This window comes from Lissotriton helveticus, chromosome 10, assembly GCF_964261635.1.
Source record: "Lissotriton helveticus chromosome 10, aLisHel1.1, whole genome shotgun sequence".
Classification (NCBI taxonomy): Eukaryota; Metazoa; Chordata; class Amphibia; order Caudata; family Salamandridae; genus Lissotriton; species Lissotriton helveticus.
The window spans coordinates 186,514,305-186,537,359 of NC_136071.1; the positions used below are offsets into that span (position 1 = coordinate 186,514,305).

The 23,055-nt window shown below is 44.8% G+C and overlaps 1 protein-coding gene across 2 annotated transcripts in view; it reads right to left on the reverse strand.

Moving 5' to 3' along the window:
* Positions 1–1,614: 1,614 nt before the first annotated feature.
* Positions 1,615–23,055, reverse strand: part of UQCRC2 (ubiquinol-cytochrome c reductase core protein 2) — a 230,289-nt gene continuing 208,848 nt past the window's right edge. For both annotated transcript variants that reach the window (XM_078665064.1, XM_078665065.1), the window contains exon 14: positions 1,615–1,892. In XM_078665064.1, coding sequence (XP_078521190.1) covers positions 1,809–1,892 — 84 coding nt within the window. In that variant the 3' untranslated portion in view covers positions 1,615–1,808. The remainder of the gene's footprint in view (positions 1,893–23,055) is intronic.

Here is a 23,055-nt window from a genome sequence, read left to right on the forward strand (position 1 = left end):
ACCATGTCAAAAAGGGGCACTTTCATACTCCAAGAAATAAAAAATATGGACCATCTGCCTCAGGGGATGATTACACAAACAGAATCTCAAGTACTGTTGAAGTTCCACAGTGCAGCAGCTCATCTGTTAATGCACTTGACGCAGAGACACCATGTATTACATGCTTAGCAAGTATTGGACTGTTGGTCTACCAAGGAGAGTATTGATCTGACGGATGGGTGTACCCTACCCAGGGCTAGTCACCATCAAGACTCTTTCTGGGAAATGTGACCTTTATCTCCCTCCAGGACTGTGCACCGAGCAGGCAGAAACACTGTAGTGATCCCAACTATATATATTTTGTTAAGCTGAAAAAACTGCCCTTTTTCAGCTCGCTGCACATTTTCTGCAACTTTCCAATACAACGTAGGCTACTCAATGGTCACCTGTCCACCGGACATGCACTGAAACCTGTTTCTGCCAAATGGCAGCTGCCTTTCTCTGCATTCCTTTGTGATGGTTGATTTCTCTTAGTACCAAGAAGCTAAGAGTGGCAAATACAGCACTTTAGAAAAAGCCTTAAATTGTAACACAGCATTTACTGGTGAGGCGTTCCATGTTACTATTGAATTGGACTGTAACAAACATTGCACAACGCACAATTATGAGACGTGCGGAGCTTCCACTGTACTCTTTTCCTGTAGACTTTCATGTAGTTGTGTTCCAGTGCCTCATTGTACGATAAACTTTCACGAGAAAAAGCTTACAAATTCCTATTAGTCGCAATCAATGCCTATAGAGAGGCAGAGTATCTTGCTCACTAATACCATGAGAAACTCTGCTAGTGTAGCCTGCTTATTTGAATGAGTATTCTACTGCCGTTTTTTTATTTAGGTAAGGAGGCCTTAGAAGAATAAAACAGAATCTTCAGTTGAAAAGTCAGTACTTTTGAAAAGCATTAATAAAGAATCTTTGACATAACTCTGAGAGCATAAGAAACCTTTCACTGACATGTAAGGGGTTGCAAGTGAATCATGGATGTACCTGAAATTAGAACTTTCTTTCCCCCTCTGATAGATAGCTTATACAATCTGCAGCTAAAAGTTAACAGGAGAGTTAGCAGAAAGTACTTCATTCTCCAGGAAGTGATGAACAACAGTGGGGAAGATTCATATTCTCGGCCTCCCGGCATGCTCAGCAAGTGTATATTAGCTGCAAATACTGCGTCCTTCTGGAGACTCACCTGGAGCTTCAGACATACTACAGATGAGACGATCCAGTTTCCAAACTCTTTTTGCAAACTATATTCGGTGAACAGACCTTCCATCATGGTTTTCGAGCGGGTTACTTTAATGGTGTGTGTGATAATGTAGACTGCCTTGACGTGGAAGGAATCCTTGACAGAAAGCTTTCACTGTGATGTCTTCCATTAACATTCTGTGGGTCCCTCACATCATGTGGCTCCAAAAGAGCAAGTGGGCAGTCAGTGTACCTCTCCTCTGCAAATGGTAACCTGTAGGAGCAGTGTTGTTCGCCCCCATGGATCATTTTGTTTTACATTTCCCACAGAAATGAAACTGTAGGACATGCACTTGATATACATGTTCTGCAAAAAGCCATTACAAATAGAAAAGATGGAATAGAAACATTTATTTATTATATATATGTGTGTGTGCTGCGTATCAACAAAATCAGAATTTATGCATATGGCGGAGTATTATGAAATATTCATAATACTTTCAAACATACCACGTCTGGACAACAATCGTAAATGTTCCTTTATTGTCATTATAACTTAGTTCAATAATGTGAATGCATTAATGTGAACCCTATAAATCATCCACAAAAGGCGTATTCAACAGATTTCCGGTTGCTGCCATAGATTTCTTTCCAGCTACAAATTTTTTTGCAACCTGAAAAATAAAGTTAGATTTTATTAAATAAAGGAAACTATTTTACATTTATAACCTTCAGTCTAATTAGAATGAAACGTGTACACAAGCATTGTCAACACACTTCTTCCAATCAATACTTTGGGAAGCAACAAACTGATTTGCACAACTGATTTAAAATGACTTGCCCGATCACTCAGACTCCGCCACTTATTACAGTTGCATTACATTGCAGTTACTTAGCTATAAGATGTGCTCTCCTTGCATTCATTATTTATGGAACTATGCAATATTTTTGGTTTGGCTCTTTCACTATATGGGGTGGGGATCTCATACTACTGTGTAATGTAGAACGCCAGTTGTACAAATAGCTGAATTTAACAATGAATAGAGAGTGAAAATATAATTCACCATTTTTCACAACTTTAAATGTTCAGCGCCTAATCGCAGGGAGTGGAAGACCCACATAGAAGTTACAGACTGTGAAACCTTCCAGATCTGCTTCATCAAAAGGCAGCACAACCAGAAATACAGCAGATGCCAAGGACCTGCCCAGAAAAGACCGGGCTATAACCATGTACATACTAAATAGCGACTTGAATTTAGTCACATCTGAATTTGAATCCAGCGAAATAAAAAATAAATTGAAAAAAGGCGTGATTTGTCCAAAACCGCTGATTTACAACAGCTCCTGAATTCTGTATGTGCTGCAAGAGAGACATCATTAAGGCCTTAGAATATTGCATTATTCCCTGAGAGTAACTGGGAGGAAACCTTCATGTACATTGTGATACAACTTTGAACTGGCAGTACGGCAAATAATTGGTGCTTCCGAAGAGTTCAGAAAGTTGTTGGAGGGGCTACCTAGGTCTGCTTTTTCAGTCGACACTGGGCTTCTCAGGGGAAATTGGAGTATAAGCACTGCATACATAGAGGGACACAAAGCACGGGACACATGCTAAAATAGGTCTTGCTTTAATGTGGCAACACAAGCAAATCATAGGCATCCACCTATGCTATCTGTTGAAAAGATGAAGCCATGCCTTCTGGGCTTGCCAAGGTGTAGTATACTAAAACTGACCGACATAAGCCTGCAGAACCACAGGATGTTACTATGTGTACACAGATTAAAAAGCAGAGCACACCCACATTTTTAGGTCTCACCTACGTAACGCGCATGTGTTGCATAGAAGAGACCTGTGGCCATCGCCACAGCTTTGGGGGCAAAAACGTGCACGTGTTGCATTGCAAGCAATGCAACACACGCACATCTTGGCGATTTCCTTTCGGGAGCGCGCGGCGCCATATGGTCACGCTCCGGAAAGGAAATCTCACAGGCCCACTCCCCTTGCTGCCGCACGAGGCGCGCGCTTTTTTTTTATCGTTGCAGATCTCGCTTTTACTGCAGAGCGGCCAATGCTTGTTATTTGATGGCCCGCCCACCTTGGCGAGGAGGCATGGGTGAAGTGAAACACTAGTCACTAGGCAGCTGTATGCGCTATCGTCGTCTCGTGTTCTTGATTTCAAACATCGAGGGTTCGTGCACCCCCGGGGGTGGGCGGTGGGGGGCTTTGTATATGAGATGCCACTTGCTGGCAGGTGGAGGTGAGGCCAGCGCTGCAGAGTTAAACTGCATGTTTTCAATATTAATCTTCAAACACGCTGCATGCTGTCACCTTTCAGCCAGGTTGCTCGGGACCCTTTATTGCAGAAAATGTCAACAGAAGCCTGCTCCCATCTGCCGCCCGATAGGTGGATGCGGCGGAGTAAGGAGGCAGGGGCATGGCCCCGCTCGGAGCCACACGCGCGCGGGTAATTACAGGTGTGCTCGGAGCCGCTTCGTGCCCTTAATTATGAAAAAGATGGCTCTTTTGTTGTGCGCCCCGAGCGTGAGCCTGCACACTCTTTATGAGAGGTGCCCCCATCTGCTCACCCTCGCGCCGTGTTTGCCTGTCCTGGTATTGACTTTCGAATTTGTCAAAGGAAGTGATTAAAGCCAGTTTAAACATTAACCTGACAGCATTGCCCAGCTCGGTGCTGGAAAAGCCAGGGCCGGAAATGCCAAAATGGAAAATGTGCATCATTATGCTCTTTATTTGGCTCATACAGTGACTTCCTCTGAATTCACGGTGCGACCTAGGGCTCCTGTCTACCGTTTGAGAAGGGCAATCTCGCTGTCAGAACACCTATTTCCTGTCTAGGATCACGCTAGTCGTTTGCATCCACACAGGAATGTTTTTATTCCACTTGCATTTTGACTATGAATTGAAGCACACGCTTAATATCTGGCACATGGATAACATAGGCCAATTCGGTACCTCTCAGCTGTACCATTAAGCACACTGAAAACACCTGCTTCGTTTGTTAATGATTAATATGTTCCTTTCTTGTGATGAAGTCGCTGACCAGGTAGAGGCGAAATAAAACCTGAAGGCTGAATGTGCTTGACTAGAACCTCCTCTTTTTCCCAAACCAAGCTGTTGCAAACATTGGTACACATTTAAAACCTCCGGTACTTTGTCACCAGACAGGCTCGCCACCAACTTAAAATCTTTGCCTGATAATAGTTTTAAAATTAGAAAATGCAAGGCGTAATGAACAGGGGCTAGGCCTGGCCAATAAGATTATTGGGAAATCATCTGAAGACCTCCCCCCCCAATCACGCTGGGGTATATTGTTAAACACATGAGAATCAAACATGAGGTGGGCTTAAGGGACAGTGGAAAGGGAGAGCTCAACATTTTTTACGGCCTTCATAACAGAGACAAGGGCAAGTCTGTGTGTTTTTGTCAGTGTGGGCATGCAAAAATCCCAGGTGAAATCTGGTAGACTTCACCATACCGACTGAAAGCACTTGTCCCACTATTTACAAAAGAAATATCTCTTTAGGGGGGGTGTAATGATCCCTTCCCCCCACCCCCCTTGCTACGCTGCTGGTAAAGGAGCATGAAGAGATGTAGCTTGGAAGAGCCACCAATAAAGTTTTTATATACATATAGCGTATGAGAAAAGCAACACACACTAAAACACGCATTGATAAAGTCTGGAGGTCTTGCCTTGTTTAAAATGTAATGTAAATCTAATTTTTCTTTTCAGTGAAGGATTTGTTCATGGGTTGACACAGGCTGTCGTTTTAGGTTGAAACTTTTATCCTGGGCCTCAGCTTTGCCTGAAAACACAGTTAACGTTCCTATTTCTTTTGATATGAGGTTTTCAGTATGAATTGCAGTATCTTTCTTCCCATACGTAACTGCCTGTATCTTGGACTTAAGAATTTGGAGAGAAAGCGAACAAAGAATGCGAGCTTAGGGTTGCCCTGACCTCTCTTCAGATTTTTTTTACATACATGCCACCATTTTAGAAGAGGAAAGTGGAAGCTTTTTAAAAAATATTAGAGCAAAGGAATTTCTCCCATTTACTTCTATTGCGGCCTACATTGGCTCTATTGGCGTGTATGGGACTTTCAAGTGTGCTGCTGCAGGGTTGGATACCAGAAATAACAATCATTGGCATAGCCAAATAGGTCTCGATTTTGGGACCTTATATGTTTATTTTAAATTTTTGGCCATGTTGTACAGTATTGTGGCTGATCTGTTTTATGTAGAAAAGTTATAATAAAAAGTGTTATATGTGGTACTTAGTGGTATTATTTGGAGTGTATGTTGCATTTAGTAGCGTTTCATTATGTGGGGTTTTGAGTGTTGTTGTGTGGAGTGTATTTATATTGTATTGAGTAGTGTGTAATTATGTGGCGTGTTATTATGTAATACAAAATAAATACACTCCACACAACACTCAAAAACACATAATGACACCACATAATTACACTCTACTAAATGCAACATACACCCCACATACCATTCAATACCACATTACATGCCACATAATTACACTCTACTCAATACAACATAAATACAAACCACAAAATATCAATCAGTGTCACATAACACACCACATAATAACACTTTACGCAATACAATATAAATACACTCCACATAACACTACTCAAAACCACATAATCACACCATATAATTAAACACTACTAAATGCAACATACACTCCACATATTACCACCAAGTACCACATATAACACTTTTTATAAGAACTTTTCTACATAAAATACATCAGCCACAATACTCTACAAAATAGCCAAAACAACACAAGGTCCCAAAAGCGAGACCTATTGGCTATGCCAATGCTTGTTTTTGTTACAATGCTACTGCAAATTAACTGACATAGTTTCAAAAATATTTAGTAAATAAGGCAGCAATGGTAGTAGGAAGACTAGATTGTTTCTCGAAAAGTACTGTTTAAAGAAGATTAAAATGGCATACAGAACCACAACAGTGACATAATGAGCAACACTGAGTAAGGTTCTCAGTGGTACTTAAAGACGTAAGGCTACAGTGGCGCATACAAAACCGCTGCCACTGTAGAAGGATCACAAAAGCACACACAAGCAGTGCTACGGGAGGGCAAAGGAATACAGAAGCAGCAACACACTGACACTAGTGACCCATGAGCGACACTGAATAAGACCCACAATGACATCTGAGAGTGATACACATACAACCAGCGACTTTAAACAAGGGCTGCAATGTTCCAAACGAAAGACCACTATGGGATCCAACCATTGAAATGACATGGGTGCCTTATTAAAGTTAAGGCCCAGCTCATGAAGAAAGGTGTGAAAGTACTGGCTGATAGTAAGGTGAATGAAAACATTTTGTAAAGTTACTTACTATTCATGCCAAGTAATGTTTTTCGATGTAACAAAAGAGAACATAACGTAATGTAGAATATTTACACAACTCATTTTAGCTCGTGGTTAGAGGAAGCATTTGCTTTAATGCAGATCGTGTTGCTTTAAGGGGTGTAAACCTCCTGAAGATTGTTTCCGCTTTCACTAAATAGACTGAAAACTATGCAACTCATACAGTGTAGTTGGAAACACTTGCTAGCAAGCGGAATGATGCATTAATCAACCAACAGCACAAGGTAAGGGGTATTTACTCCTCTGAAGACTTCTAAAAAATATTTTGTGGAGTAGTGCAAAAAGCTCTGGCAGACTGCTACGATTTTAAACCGGTGACTTAAGGATATCAAACACAGAGGCATTCTAAAGGGCTCCGTTGGGCCCTTTAGACCGTAAGGCGAGTCAAAAGCTGCTAAAACTATCTAATACTAGTTTCGCAACGATGCTGCACTCCACATACATATTCAGGTCTTCGTAAACTGACAACCCAGCACTCCATGTTCATTTTCAGGCTGAAATTAAAGAATGTATTTAAGATGTCACCTTTCAGCTATAATGTTTGAGCAGATTTATCTATTCACACACCAGTAGCTTTGAAGGGCCATAGAAGAAGTTAACCCCATTGGATGATGGTTCACTATCTCACAGGGTGTCAGTGCTCTACTTTGCCATTTTAAAACCACAAACAAATGAAATACTGGTCTGACTGCTTTTTTTACATTCATATTCAAGGGCAGTGGATTTTTCGCATCTGGTTTAACCCCTTCATTGCTGCCGTCGGCCAACGGCCGTCGCGAGCACTACCTTGGTAGTGCTGCGCACGTCCGTTGGCCGACGCAGCCCCGCCCACACAATAGAACCCCCCGCACTGCGGCAAAATTATCGCCGCTGTAAAGGGGTTAACATACGAGCTTCAGAAAAAGATGACCATCACTGACTTAAAGAACTAACACTGAAACAACAAGGGAAGAGGATACGTTGGGTGGCTCTAACATTTTGTCAGGTCAATGTCTTTTTGTAAAGAAGAATTTTCTTCCTCTGCCAGAGGAATCACGAATTTGTGAAGCTGAGTGCTGCCAAACAAGCGCTTTGCCTCTGGCAGTAGCTGAGTGAACACCTACAAACACCAGCTTCATTTTTAATATAAAGAAACTTATCGAAACAAAAATATCCTAGCCCTCCCAAACCTCTACAACAGACTCGGCTCCTTCTTCCACCTCAAGATCAAGACACTCTACAACAACTTCGACAACCAAGACCTGTGCACCGCCTCAGCCCCCACCCCCAGCGTCGCCACCCAACAGACCATACCCACTTGGACTCCGCTCACGACTGAAGACATCTTAAAGATCATGAAGAGCATTCACTCCAGAGCACCTTCGGAACCCTGTCCGCTACACATCTTTCACAGAGCCGCTACAGCCATCGCACCCGAGCTACGCCGGATGATCAACTGCTCCCTCGAAACCAAAACATACGCAGACGACTGGAAGCACGCCGAAGAGAACCCCCTGCTGAAGAAACCCTACACAGAACCGATGGACCTCAAGAACTTCAGGCACATCTCTCTGCTTCAGTTCACAGCCAAGGTAATCGAAAAGGCCATAAACGCCCAACTAGCAAACTTCATTGCAACCATTGTCAGAAACTACGGCTCAACATAGTCTCCTACGCAGACACACAGCTCATCCTCTCCCTCACAAAGGATCCCAATATCACCAGGCACAACTTCAAAGAAGGAATGACAGCCGTCGCAACCTGGAGGAAGAATAGCTGCCTGAAATTCAACTCAGAGAAAACAGAAGTCCTCATTCTTGGCCACACCCCCTCAGCTTGGGACAACACCTGGTGGCGACCGCCCTCAGAAACCTACCCACTCTGACAGAGCAGGTACGTAACCTCTGCATCATACTGCACTCATCACTCACTATGAACCGCCAGATCAACGCCGTATCCTCGACTTGCTTCAACACCCTCCGCATACTCCGAAAAACATTCAAATGAATCCCCTCCGAATACAGAAACACAGTCAGGCACGCCCTCATCACCAGCAGACTGGACTACGGCAACACCCTCTATGCCGGAATCAACAAAAAAACTCCTTTGCAAGCTCTAGACCTCCAGAACGCCGCAGCCAGACTGATCCTTGGCATTCCCTGACACAACCACATCACCCAACACCTCTGCGATCTCCACTGTCTCCCTGTTGAAAGAACATCATTCAAGCTTCTCACGCACGAATACAAGGCCCTCCACAACATCAGACCAGAATACCTCAACAACTATCTCTCCTTCCATGTCCCCAAGAGTAACATTCGATCAGTCGACCTCTCCCTGACCACCGCCCCACACATCTACAGGACCAGATCGGGTGGAAGGTACTCCTCCTACCTCACAGCCAAGACCAGGAACTACCTCCGCCCCCAGCGTCCTGAGACCCTAACTGGTGAGTAGATGCGCTTTACCAAACCCCGATTGATTATCAATGTTGTTTGTGTGGACCAAACACAAGTACTCTTTTCAAGTACAGAAGGACATAACTGATCACACACAACATATTCCTAGTGAGAGTTGCAGGCATGTTCCAGACCAAGAAGCTTTGACTCCACCGTGTCATCAGTTTATCAGAGAAATGGCTTGGGAAACTCACAACCTGCAGAGCGGGAATCCAGGTCATTGCTCAAGTCCCAATATAGGTACAGACACTGCAATAAATGTGACCCTCTGAAGTAATTCCATTTGATTGCTTACTTTCTTCTGAAAGGAGGCAGAAAGGTTAATAAAGATTCTTTTCGTAAATATCTTGAGCAAGCACCTAAACTGCCTGATGATATGAACAAATCATAAGACAGGCATCTGTGTCTTCTGCATGCAAGAAAAACTTGATTGTTGACTAAATGGGTGCAACAACAACAACTCAAGTACAATTAACTAAAATCTAGGGTTTCAGAGCCACCATCTCATCAGGGGAAGGCAAACCATTTCCCATAAAACAACTGGCTATCAGATTTTTGAAATATAAAAGCTGTGAAACTTAAGTCGGTTTACCTGGCTCGGCAGACCAGCTCCTCCATCACTTTGCCTACGATTACGTCTATATTAATGGAATCACTTTAGTTGCCCTACTCACAAAATCACAAACCAAATACAGGAGAGGAAAAAAGCTGATTAAATGAATCCGGATACACAAGGTAAGTAATTAAGTTACCTTACCTTACACATCAACACAGGTGTTCATCTTGTGAGTGGTGGAAGTGGAGAAAACATTTTTCTAAATTTATTTGGGCTACAAAGGTTGCCTGTAAATCTGTTTGTCCATCAGGATTGTTAAGGAAAGTTATAGGTCTAACTTACTGTATCAATGGCAAGAACAATAGTCTGTTGACATTTCTCATCGGACAAAGATCAAGGTTTTTAACTTAGGACAATACAAAGTGCACCAACAGCATCTCAATACAAACTGTATGCATCCTTCTAATTTTCAACATCTTGCGAACACTTTTATACTTAAGTAGGAGGAACATTTGATGATTTATGAACAATTAGAATTACTGGCAAACTTGCACCGTACTACTAAGCACATCTCATAAAATGTGATGCAGTACCAAGGAACCGTATTTTGGATAATGTGGTTTTACCCTATAAAACCATTCTGAGAAGAAGACTAATCTGAAAGCTTGGGCAAAGACTCCGTTGCTAAACCTCATACGGATGCTGCATCTGTAGCCAAAGAAACACTAGTCCACACTGAAGGCAATGCGGCAACCCGCTTAAAACAGACTGACTCAGATACTATGCTGATCCCTTGCAAACGAATAGTTTTCTTACCTGTCGGTGTAGTTTTGCAGCTTGAGGATCTTTCTGGATTCACTATGCTGTGCATTATTCCGCGGTCTTGTGGTTGGGTCCGGAATCGTAGTCTTTTTTTGTAGCCCAGGTGAGCGTCGGCGTCACACCTCCTCGGGTGCATTTCCGGTGACGTCGGCATGCTTCCTGCGGAAGCTCCCACTCTTGGGCGCCATCTTCGGGTTCTTTTTTTCCGTGTTTCTTTAGTTTCCAAAGTAATGGCAATGTTCTATTTAGGTGATATTTTACCGCTTGTACTTTTAAGTCCTTTTTATTATTATTATTTTTTTTTATTTAACCACCTCTTCTCTCTCCAGCCTCATCTTTCTGGCGGAGGTGGGTAGGTTCGCTAGTGAATCCAGAAAGATCCTCAAGCTGCAAAACTACACCGACAGATCTGAAAACTATTCGTTTTGCAGCGTGAATCTTTCTGGATTCACTATGCTGTGCATAGATTTTGTAGCGGTTTCTCATTTCTGTGGCGGCTGGGTGGAAGATGAGCATTGGTTATTGAATATGTGCTGGAGCACCTTTTGTCCGACTTGTGCTTCCTTGTTCATCTGTATATCCACACAGTAGTGCTTCATGAACGTGTGCACCGAAGCCCATGTTGCCGCCAGGCATATGTCTTGTATGGGTGTGTTAGCCAGGAAGGCTATTGTAGCACTCTTTTTCCTAGTGGAGTGGGCACGTGTCCCCTCTGCTAGCTCTTGTCCTGCACGTTTGTGGCAGAGTTGAATTGTTTGTGCGATCCATCGTGCAATAGTCTCTTTGGTTACTGCCTTGCCCATGAAACTGTTGGCGAATGACACAAAGAACTGTTTTGTTTTCATGTGTCCCTTCGTCCTCTCAATGTAGTGCATGACTGCCCTTCTGGCGTCCAGGGTGTGCAGAGCTCGCTCTGCGCTTGTGGTTGGTTTTTGGAAAAAACTCGGTATCTGTATAGACTGGTTCATGTGGAATTTGGACACCACCTTCGGCATGAAGTGTGGGTCAGTCCTCATCACAACCCTATCATTGTGTATTTGTATGTAGGGTTCTTGTAGCGTCAGCGCCTGAAGCTCGCTTACTCTGCGTAAGGACGTTATTGCAACCAGGAAAGCTGTTTTCATAGTTAGCATCTTTAGGGAGGCCTTGTGAAGTGGTTCAAAGGGCTCTTTCATGAGTTCCGTTAGGACTATGTTCAAGTTCCATGCAGGTGGCGGCACCCGCTTGGGTGGTGCGATCCTTTTCGCTGCTTCCAGGAATCTCTTCACCACCTGTGATGTGAAGAAACTCCTGCACGTTTCTCCCCTTGTGTTGGCGACTATCGCTGCCAAGTGAACTCTTAACGAGGATGAGCTAAGGTTGTTCTCCAGCAAGTGCGTCAGGTACTTTAGCACTGTGGAGTCCTTCTTCATTTTATTGTGAAGTCTTTCTTTTCTGCACCACATTGTGAATCTTTTCCATTTCGCAACATAGCACTTCCGAGTGCTGGGCCTTCGTGCCTCCCGAAGGACCCTCAGGGTGCTTTCTGGCAGTCTCAAATGTGCGAACTCTATGTCCTCAGGAGCCACGCTACTAGGCTCAGGCTCTCTGGCTCTGGGTGTAGCACCTCTCTGTTCTGCATGGAGAGCAGGTCTTTCCTCTTGCCGAATCTGTGGGGTGCACACTGTCTCATCTCCATGATCTGCGAGTACCATGTCTGCCTGGCCCACTGTGGCGCGACCAGTATCAGGGTCATGTTGCTCACTCTGCACTTGCTCAGCACTCTGTGCATCAGTGGTATCGGGGGAAAAGTGTAAGCAAATGTCCTGGACCAATCTATCCATAGGGCATTCCCCAGGGACCCCTCCTCGGGCTGTCTGGATGCGAAGTTTTGGCATTTTGCATTCCGGAGTGTGGCAAACAGGTCCACTGATGGCGTTCCCCATCTGTCGAACAGCCACCTTGTCTCCTGAGCATTGAGATCCCACTCGTGGGATGCCGATGTCTGTCTGCTGAGCCAGTCTGCCTGTATGTTGTCCTTCCCTGGTAGGTGTATGGCTAGCAGGTCTATCTTGAGAGGGATGGCCCATCTCCATATCTCCTGCGCCAGCGTTGAAAGCGTGGCTGACTGTGTCCCACCCTGCTTGTTGATGTAGAACATCGCGGTGGTGTTGTCTGTTTGTAGCAACACCTTGGGCTTGTACAGTCTTGTGTGGAAAGCTTTCAGTGCAAGGAAGATTTATTTATTTAATTTATTTTATTTTTGAGATTTCTAAAGCGCATAGCTGCCCGTAAGCGTCCCAGCGCTGACCCATTACTGATGTGACAAGAAGAGGGACGCTCACGGGAACAGCCATGTCTTCAGTGCTCTTCGAAATGCTAGCAGATTGGGTTGTGCACGAAGGTCAGAGGGCAAGGAGTTCCACAATTTGGGCGCATTATATGAAAAGCAGCGACCTCCTGTTCGTGCTCTGTTGATCCTGGGAACTCGTGTGAGGTGGGCGTTAGAGGATCGGAGGGGTCTGGAGGTGATATAAGGAGTGACCAGATCTTTGAGTATGGGGGGGCTTTTCCATTGAGAATTTTGTGCGTAAGGCACATCGCCTTGAACTGCACTCTTTCTATGATGGGTAGCCAGTGTAGTTTGCGGATAGCTGGTTTGGCCGAGCAGCGGGTCTTAGTGTTGGTCAAAATCCTAGCGGCGGCGTTTTGTACTACTTGTAATTTAGTTGTGACTTTCTGGGGTACACCCAGGTACAGTGCGTTGCCGTAATCCAGCCTTGATAGGACGAGGCCTTGGATCAGGAGTTTCCTTGATTGAAAAGGGAGCAGTGGCAGGATTTTTCGGGTGGACCGTAGGAGACCGAAGCAAACTCCAGCCGTTTTCCTGGCTTGGGTTTGCATGGTGAGATTTTTATCAAGCCATAGACCGAGGCTTTTAATCTCAGGCTTGGGAGTTGGAGGTTTACCCATGCAGGGGGGCCAGAGGGAGTCTGGATGGAAGTGGGCTTGGTTCCCCATCACCATGATCTCAGTCTTGTCGCTATTCAGCTTCAAGTGAGATCTGTCCATCCAGCTGACTATGTCTTTCAAGCAGGAGTGGAGGTCTATGATGGGGTTTTCCTGCTGGGTGAGGGAAACCACCAGCTGCGTATAATCCGCGTATGTCAGGAGTTTTATCCCATATGGGTTGACTATCTTTTCCAGGGGGGACATATATACGTTGAAGAGTGTAGGGCTCAAGGAAGAGCCCTGAGGCACTCCACAACGTATAGGGGTCTCTTTAGATGTGTAGTTGCCCTCTATGACCTGGAATGAGCGGTCCTGCAGAAATGATTTCAGCCAAAACAGGGCAGTGCCTGTAATCCCAAGGTCGCTAAGTCGCTGGGCCAGGATCTGGTGGTTGACCGTGTCGAAGGCCGCGCTTAGGTCCAGGAGGATCACTGCCACTGATCCTCCTGTGTCCATGATCTTCCTCGACCACCGTCACCATCGCTGTTTCAGTGCCTTGACCCGGGCGAAAGCCTGTCTGTGATGATTTAAGTAATTCGTTGGATTCAAGATACTTAGACAGCTGAGAGTTGACACATTTTTCTGTGATCTTGCTGGTGCATGGCAGGAGGGAGATCGGTCTAAAGTTGGAGAGGTTGAGGGAGTCTAGGTTAGGTTTTTTCAGTAAGGCCCTCACCTTCGCCTTTTTCCAGCTGGGGGAACCAATCCGTTGGTCAGCGAGGCATTGATCACATTTACCAATGGTTCAAGGATAGTGGGTGCAACCAGCTTTAAGATTTTGACTGGAGCGGGGTCCGAAGGTGAGCCACTTTTAAGTGAGTTGAAGATAGGGGACAGAGTATCAGGACTTATCGGGATGAATGAATCCAATCCCGTATTACGATCGTTACCTTGCAGTACCGATGGCAATGCCTGGTCTTTCGGGGAGAGGGGTGGGAGTAACTGTACAATATTTTGGATCTTTTGGTCAAAAAACGTAGCCAGATCATCACAGTGGTTGTCTGAGGGGTCAATAGAGCCGGTGGGTTCTGGTGTTTTGAGAAGTTGTTTAACGATTCGGAAAGTCTCCCTCGATGAGCATGATGCCGAGCTGATTTTCTCTTGGAAAGAAGTGGTCTGGGCATTTTTCAGGGCTTTTTTATACATAAGAATGAACAATCTGTAGTCCTTCTTGCGGCTAGGGTCGAAATCTTTCCGCCATTCTCTTCTGGCTTTTTTGCAAAGTTTCTTTAGCTGGCGGGTCTCCTGAGAGAACCAAGGAGCGGATGTTTTTTTTACAGGAGGTAGGATGAGATTTTTTTGGGAGAGTCATGTTAAGGGAGTTTTCAATCCAGGAAGAAAACTTCATATCTGCTTTGATAGGGTCTGTTTCCAGGGGTGGTTTGTGAAGTTCCAAGGCCTGCTTCCACTTCTCCGTATCTAGCTTGGCCCATGGACATGTGGGTTTTTCTGAGGGTCTATTAGGACGAAGGATATGGGGTATTTCCCACCTGAAAGGGATGAGTAAGTGATCCGACCATGGCAGCGGGATCGGGTCCTTAGTTTTAAAATTGTTCATGTTACTTATGATGGGGTCAAGTAGATGTCCGAGCATGTGCGTGGGTTGATTGCTCTGTAAGTGGAGCTGAAGAGTCGCTAGGTCTGCAATCAACTCTGAGGCGGTGTTGTCCTCGCTGTTGTCAAAATGTAAATTAAGGTCCCCTAGGACTATCATGTTGGGCGAGGTGCTGGACAGTATAGTTGAAAATTCCACCAGGGAACTACAGAATTGACCCAGGGACCCTGGTGGGCGGTAGATGAGGAGTCCTGAGAGGGATTTGCATGGGGATAGTTGGATATTAAAATGTACATTTTCACAGTTGGATAGGGGACTATCGTGGAATCGGCATGTAAATTGGTCCCTATAGATGATGGCAATCCCTCCTCCCTTTCCCTGATCTAAGTGTTGCAGGAGGTAACCCTGAGGTAACGCCTGAACAATGTCATAGTCAGAGTCTGGTGTGAGCCACGTTTCTGTAAGAAACAAGATCTCAAATTTCTCCTCTTTTACTAACATATATATTTCCTGGGAGTGTTTTGGTAGAGATCTACAATTTAATAAAGCCATATTAATAATTGTCGGAGGTATTTGGTTATTAAATGTAGGAGAGAGATTGAATGGGCAATATGGACATTGGGTACAGCGGTTCTCACCTTTAAGGGAGTTGGCGAAGGAGGGCTGTAGAGGCTGGTTCAGCTGTAGCAGAGAGTCCCTAGAGTACGAGAGCCTGGCTTGAGGAGAAAGGTCCAGAATGCATGGCCCTAGGCTCGTTCTGGCGCGGACGGGCGCAGACGGGCTTGCCTTAAGCGATCCTTCGGCGCGAAAACGGCGCTCCCGCTGCGCTCGTCCGCTGCGCTCGTCCGCTGCGCTCGTCCGCTGCGCTTCCTCCAGTGGCACATTTTATATTGGGAAAGAGGTGGGGGGCGTGGCCAGAAAAGGGGGCGTGGCCTCGGTACACGCCGTCAATGGCGTCAGCCAGAGGGCGTTGTCGATGTTTGGGAGGCGCTGCTTGCTTTCAGCAGGGTCCCAGATCGTGTGAAAAAGGGCTTGTCAGAAGGTAGGATCGTTTTTTAAAACACAGTTTAAAGTGACACTCAAAGATTAAAACAGGCAACAAAAAGGAAAAACAGCTCCCGGCTTCCGCCTCAGGAGTAATGAGTCTTCAATTCTAGGTAATTGATGTATTTGTCGCATCTGCTGGCGTCCACAGTCCCCTCACCTTGAGCTCCTCCATGTGAGCGCCCCATCCCTCCAGGGATGCGTCTGTGGTGATGGTCACTGTTGGCGTTGGGGGCGTTAGAGGCTTTCCCCTTGTTATGTTCTCCATGGTCCACCAGGTCATCTCCTTCTGCACTGCGTGCGTTACAACCACTAGATCCTCCCAACTGCCTGTAGCTTGTGACCATTGCTCCTTTAGCCATTCTTGAATGGGTCTCATGTGGAGTCTTACATTTGGTACCAGGTGGATGCATGATGCCATCATCCCCATGATCTTGCTCGCAGTCCTCACTGTCCGAGCTTGTCCCTTCCGGTAGAGGCGAGTTTCCTTCACCAGCGCCCTTGCCCTCTTCTCGCTGGGGAACACCTTGCCCTGTAAGGTGTTGATCTGTGCTCCCAGGAAGATCTTCCCTTGTTCCGGCTCCATTGATCATTTCTTCCAATGGATGGAGAACCCCAGGCTTATGAGCGTGCTCGTCACTGTATGTGCGTGCTGCTTGCATTTCTGGTATGAGTTTGCTTTCACCAGCCAGTCGTCCAGGTAAGGGTATACGTGTATTCCTTGCCTTCGTAGGTGCGCTGCGACTACGGCGAGGCACTTTGTGAAGACCCTTGGTGCTGATTTTAGCCCGAAGGCTAGTGTTGTGAACTGGTAGTGGCTTTCTCCGATGGTGAACCTGAGCATATGCTTGTGCTTTCTGTTCATTGGGATGTGCAGGTAGGCGTCCTTGAGGTCTATCGTGACCATGAAGTCCCCGATCTGCAGTTGCGGGAGCACCTCTTGCAGGGAGGTCATTTTGAATTTTTGCGTTCTTATGAATTTGTTCAGGAACCTTAGGTCCAGAATGGGTCTCATTGTCTCGTCTACTTTTGGTACCAGGAAGTACGTTGAGTATATTCCTTTGTTTCTTTCCTTGAAGGGTACCCGTTCTATGGCCTGCTTCTGCAGGAGTTCTTTTGCTTCTTCCAGAAGACGCTCTAGCTGTTTGCTTGCTAGTGGTTTTCTTTTTGGTTTTCTGCTTGTTGGCCTCCCCTCCAACTCTATGCAGTATCCGAATTGGATGATGTTGAGGATCCATTTGTCTGATGTGATTTCTCTCCATTCTTGGAGGTAAAATCTTAATCTTCCTCCCACTGGTGTTATGTGGTCGTAGGTGTCTAGTTTGTCTTGACCCCTCTGTACGTGCTGCCCCCTGGGATCTTTTCTGTGGGCGGGCACACAGAGTTTTTTGAAGTCACTTAGAGGCGGGCTGCTGTCCCCCTCTTTTATTCTGTCCACGTCCATTTCCTCTTCCTCGAAAGGACTGGCCTCTTGGTTGGTACTGCCAGGACTGCTTCTGCTGACCCTGCTGAGCCTGCGAGTCTGCCTGGTGCGTTTGTTGGAAAGCCTGGTGTGATGTACCTGGCTGGTTTCCACCTCTCCCGCCGGGCCTCCGTGACGGGGTGCCCCTTTTGTTGCCTCTGAACTGCAATGCCCCCATGGACCTTGCTGTTTCGTTATCTTTTTTAGTTGACTGAGCTTCTCATCAACTGTTCCGAAAAGCGTATCGCCGTTGAACGATGTGTTCAGGATGCTGTGTTGCACCTCGGGTTTGAAACCTGAAATCCTGAGCCAGGCGTGTCTTCTTTCAGTGACACCCATCATCATGAGCCTGCTGGAGGTGTCTGCTCCGTCCAGGGCCGTCTTGAAGCAAGAATTTGCCGCGTTCTTCCCTTCTTCAACCAGTTTTTCGGCCTTCTGCCTGGCATCCTGGGGCAGGTCCTTCACCAACTGCCCCAGCTCCTCCATGATCTGGTACATGTGCCTGTTTATCAGGGCGTTGGAATTAGCCATGCGCCAGTGGGTCGCGGCATTCCGTTCGATCCTTCTGCCCACCAGATCCATCCTCTAGCTCTCCTTATCCGGTGGTGGTCCAGAAGTAGTGGGCACGTTAGCCCTCTTTCTTGCTGTGGCCGTGATAATGGAGTCTGCCGAGACCGTGCCCTGAATGTAGGGTGGGTCCTTAGAGGAATGCTTGTATTTCTTCTCTGTTCTGGGAGTGACTGCCTATCAAGTTGCGGGTTCCTTGACTGCTTCCCTCCCCTGAGCCAAGACGCTGTCGAGCATTGGTAGGTACTGGCTCCTTGTTTGCGTGGGGAGCATTGTCTCTAGAAGGAGGTCTGCTTTCTGCTTCTCTTCGTCGAGCTTGAGTCTGAATGCTGCTGCGGCAGACTTTATCACAGAGTTGTAGGCCCCAATGTCGTCCGGCGGCGAGGGCCTCGAGGGATATGTGTCGACCGCCTCCTCTGGGCTTTCGGTGTCGACATCTAGGTAATCCACCTCCTGTAAGTCAGTGGGGGCCGACTCTGCGTCCGTCCTGCTGTCCTCTTCCTCCCCATAGTTGTAACTATAGTAGGGACTCTCGTCATCCTCCTGGTCGTCGACCACCTCGACGTCCGGGTCTTGTTCCTCGGCGACGTCGTCTTCCTCCTCGACCACCTCCACCACTGGTGGCTTGGTCTTGTGGGGAATCGTGAAGGTTTTCATCTTTGCGTCGAATTCTTTCTTACGCTGCAAGATGTTTTCCATTTCGGCCTCGAGGCGCCTTCTCTTTTTCTCCATCTCGGCTGCGTGTTCCGCGTCGGATGGTTCGGCCGCTCTTTTCGGCGGTTGGCTCGGCGCCGTGCTTTTCGGTGCCGGAGGCTTCGACGCCGAACCGGATTTCGGGTCTCTGGTCGGCGTTGGTGCTTTAGGGTCCTTCTCCCTCGGCGTCGATCGATCCTTTTCGGGGACGATTCGACGACCTTAGCTGTTCAACAGCTCTCGGCGCCGGGGACGCCTTCTCAAGAGGATCCGCTGGGCCTGTGTGTAGCCGCCGGCGCCAGGTGTTTTGGCAGCGGCGCTTTCGGGGCCTTGCCCTCGTTTTTTCGAGACTCAGAGTCTCTCAGGTTCTTAGGGGCCGTAGAGTCTCCTACCTTATCAGAAGTCTTGGTGTAATCGGTCTCTACGACCGTGTAGCTGTCGTCTTCGGCAGCAGCGTTGTCCTCTTCCTCGGAGGACATCCCCAGATTGTAGAGGGATGGAGTCGGGGCCTTCCCCTGGAGGGTGGCGTGCGCTACCCTCTGGCTCGCTCTCACACGCAAGGTCTTCGGGCGAAGGCGGAGCAGACGTTGCAGTCCTCGCTTCCGTGATCTACCGGTAGGCAAAGGTTGCAAACCGGGTGCTGGTCCTTCTGCGCGTACTTGTGGTGGCAGTTACGGCAGAACTTGAACGGCGTGTTGTCCATCATCGAGCGCTCAGGGCCTCCCTGGTCGCGTGTTCGTCGACGTTCGTCGAAGATCTCGATGAATTCTCCTTCTCCTTTGCTGGCTCTTGATCGATGAAGTCTCCTGGAGTCTTCAGATGAATTTTCTTTGCAATTTCTGTATTTTCCTTCTTCTTTCTCCAAAAATGTCTGGAGCCCAAACGGGAACGATCCAGACCCGACCGCGGAAAAAAAGAATCCGAAGATGGCGCCCAAGAGTGGGAGCTTCCGCACTGGGCTACAAAAAAAAAAAAAAAAAAAAGGACTACGCTTACGGACCCAACCACAAGACCGCGGAATAATGCACAGCATAGTGAATCCAGAAAGATTCACGCTGCAAAACTGCCTATAAAATCTCAAGAAACAGTGTATATGTAGGAGGTGCCGCAAAAAATTCTTTCATAACATAAAAAGAAACAGCCTAGATGGCACATTGCTAGGCTTGCCACAAGTATACAGTCACATACACCAAAACATACTGGGAGAAAGAAAGCAATTCTCAAAAACACATCCTCCTAAAGTTCTTCAAGCGCAGATACACAACAAATGCTGCATTTTCCTTTCCTATCCAATCAGTCGAAAAAAGGAACCACGAAGAAAGGTGCAATACAATTTTGAGGGATGGGAAGAAGCCACCTCTAACACTTAACACCTCTCCTTTGAAAGTTGAGCTTGCAGTAGGGCATTCTCCTCCTTGAAAAATTAATTATATATATAAATATTCACTGAAAAAACCATAGGTTTCAGGAGTTATATAGTTAGGAATTAGTTTTTAAAAAACCTTTGAAATTCACTCAAACTATAAGTTTTAGTGGTGTTATAGTTAGCTGGACATTTTACTCATACAAAACCATTGAAATTGGTCCTATATAGTTAGTTGTACTAACTATATTTCGCGCACCCGCAATCGACTGCTGATGAGGTCACATATTAGATCATTCATGACATGGTCAGTGACATCACTGATGACATCTCAAATGACATCACTGATGACATCACTGATGACATCATCCAGTGAATGTGGTTTGCTTCGTTATTTAAATATGCATTATATATATATAGCAATTTACATTGAAGAATGAGTGGATATATATAAATAAATATTTGGATGGAGGATTTAGTAGCAGTGTAATTGACTGTTTACTTGACCAATTTATTATGTCTCACTAAATATAGTGGATAGTGACTAAACTGTGTGAATATCTGTATCACTTTGTCAGTTGTTGTGTAAACTGATTCTACAGTTGGTTACTAGCTATGTGAAAGTCTATATTAGTTATTGATTAGTTAACTGAGTATTTGTATGGGAGTGTGAAAGTGTGTGGTTCGGTGGGGGGTGTGTGACTGTCCAAAGATGTGTGAATAGTTGATTCAGTAGATATATGAAGTTAAAACTACATGTTCTAACAGTTTGGGTGAGGGAATCTCTATGGGTGTGGTGATGAGCAAATATATTTCTCAAAGGTACAGGTCCAACAAACTAGAAAAATAAAAGGCAGTGTATGTGTCAGTTGTTGTATATAAATAAGTATACATAAGACACAATGATTGTGTGAGTGACTGTATGGATAACTGTATACTTGTAATAATGATTTTATAATTCACTAAGTATGACTTACTATCTAAATGAATAGAAGAAGTGGTGTTTGTATAAGTGTTTTGCTAAGTAAATATGTAAGTATGATCCATTGTTTGCATAAGTGAGTTGGATGACTTCATATGTGAATAGGATGCGTGCTGCTGTTTAATGTCGATATAGATGTATAAGTATTTTTGATAGTGTTCTATTGTTCATTGACAGCATGTATGAGTGAATCCATAGGTAAGTGATTAGATGTGTGTATACATCTATGAATCACTGAGTGGATTTTTAGATACTTGTATTGCTGTGACAATGGATTTAAATAGGATACTCTGTATTTTACAAACAGTGATGAAAAATTGTAATCGTGTATGATGTCATTAGTGATGTCATCAGTGATGTCATTTGAGATGTCATCAGTGATGTCACTGACCATGTCATGAATGATCTAATATGTGACATGATCAGCAGTGGATTGCGGGTGCGCGAAATATAGTTAGTACAACTAACTATATAGGAGCAATTTCATTGGTTTTGTATGAGTAAAATGTCCAGCTAACTATAACACCACTAAAACTTATAGTTTTTTGAGTGAATTTCAAAGGTTTTTTAAAAACCAATTCCTAACTATATAACTCCTGAAACCTATGGTTTTTTCAGTGAATTTCAAAGGTTTTTTTAAATGCTAATTCCTAACTATATAAGGCCTGAAACCTATGTTTTTTTCAGTGAATTTCAAAGGTTTTTTTAAATGCTGATTCCTAACTATATAAGGCCTGAAACCTATGTTTTTTTCAGTGAATTTCAAAGGTTTTTTAAATGCTAATTCCTAACTATATAAGGCCTGAAACCTATGGTTTTTCAGTGAATTTCAAAGGTTTTTTAAATGCTAATTCCTAACTATATAAGGCCTGAAACCTATGGTTTTTCAGTGAATTTCAAAGGTTTTTTAAATGCTAATTCCTAACTATATAAGGCCTGAAACCTATGGTTTTTTCAGTGTTTTTTAAAAACAAATTGGTTAAGTGTATCTTAGTGAATACATATATTTGCGAGTAATGTTTAAATATATGCATGAGTGATGTAATATGTGACGTCATCAGCAGTGCATTGCAGACGTGCACGTTATAGTGAGTCCAACTAACTATAACGTGGGAATTTCAATGGTTTTATGCGAGTAAAATTTCCAGCTAACTATAACTGGTGTGAAACCTATGGTTTTTTCAGTGAATTTCAAAGGTTTTTTAAATGCTAATTCCTAACTATAACTGGTGTGTAACCTATGGTTTTTTTCAGTGAATATATATATATATATATATATATATATATATATATATATATATATATATATATATATATATATATATATATATATATATATATATATATATATAAAATTTCTATGGCAAAATGAAACCCCTCATTTTGTTCCTTTTCAAATTAAATGTATTAAGTGTTACCACTTTATTCCAATCAAGATGACCTCAGGTGTGCCATACTTTTGTCATAAGTAAGACGGTTAGCGTTCTAGTTGTTCTTTAGAACACTCTGGGACATTCTGTCATTGGGCTATAGTTGGGCTACATCTGGCTATTTGGGCTACATTTGTTTTTTTTTGTCTCTGGTGGCCATCTTTGGGCTACATTGGGCTACATTAAGGCTACATTTGGGCTCTAACATATATATAGCCCAATGTAGCCCAATATATATTTTTTCAAAGTAAATTTTCGTAAAAACCACTGGAGCACATATCTTGAGACATAGCAAAGGCACATCGGGCTACCAGTCCCTACAATATTGCCAAGTTTTGTGGAAAACCATTCAGCCGTTCGGGCTAAAAGTGAATCCAACCGCCCTATGGAAATTAACATGGGGAAAACACGTTTTGGGACCCTCCTTTTATCTCGGCCCCCGCTTGACGAATCCCCCCCAAACTTTCAGGGAAGGAGCGGAGCGCCGCGAGGCAAAGTTAAGGAAAA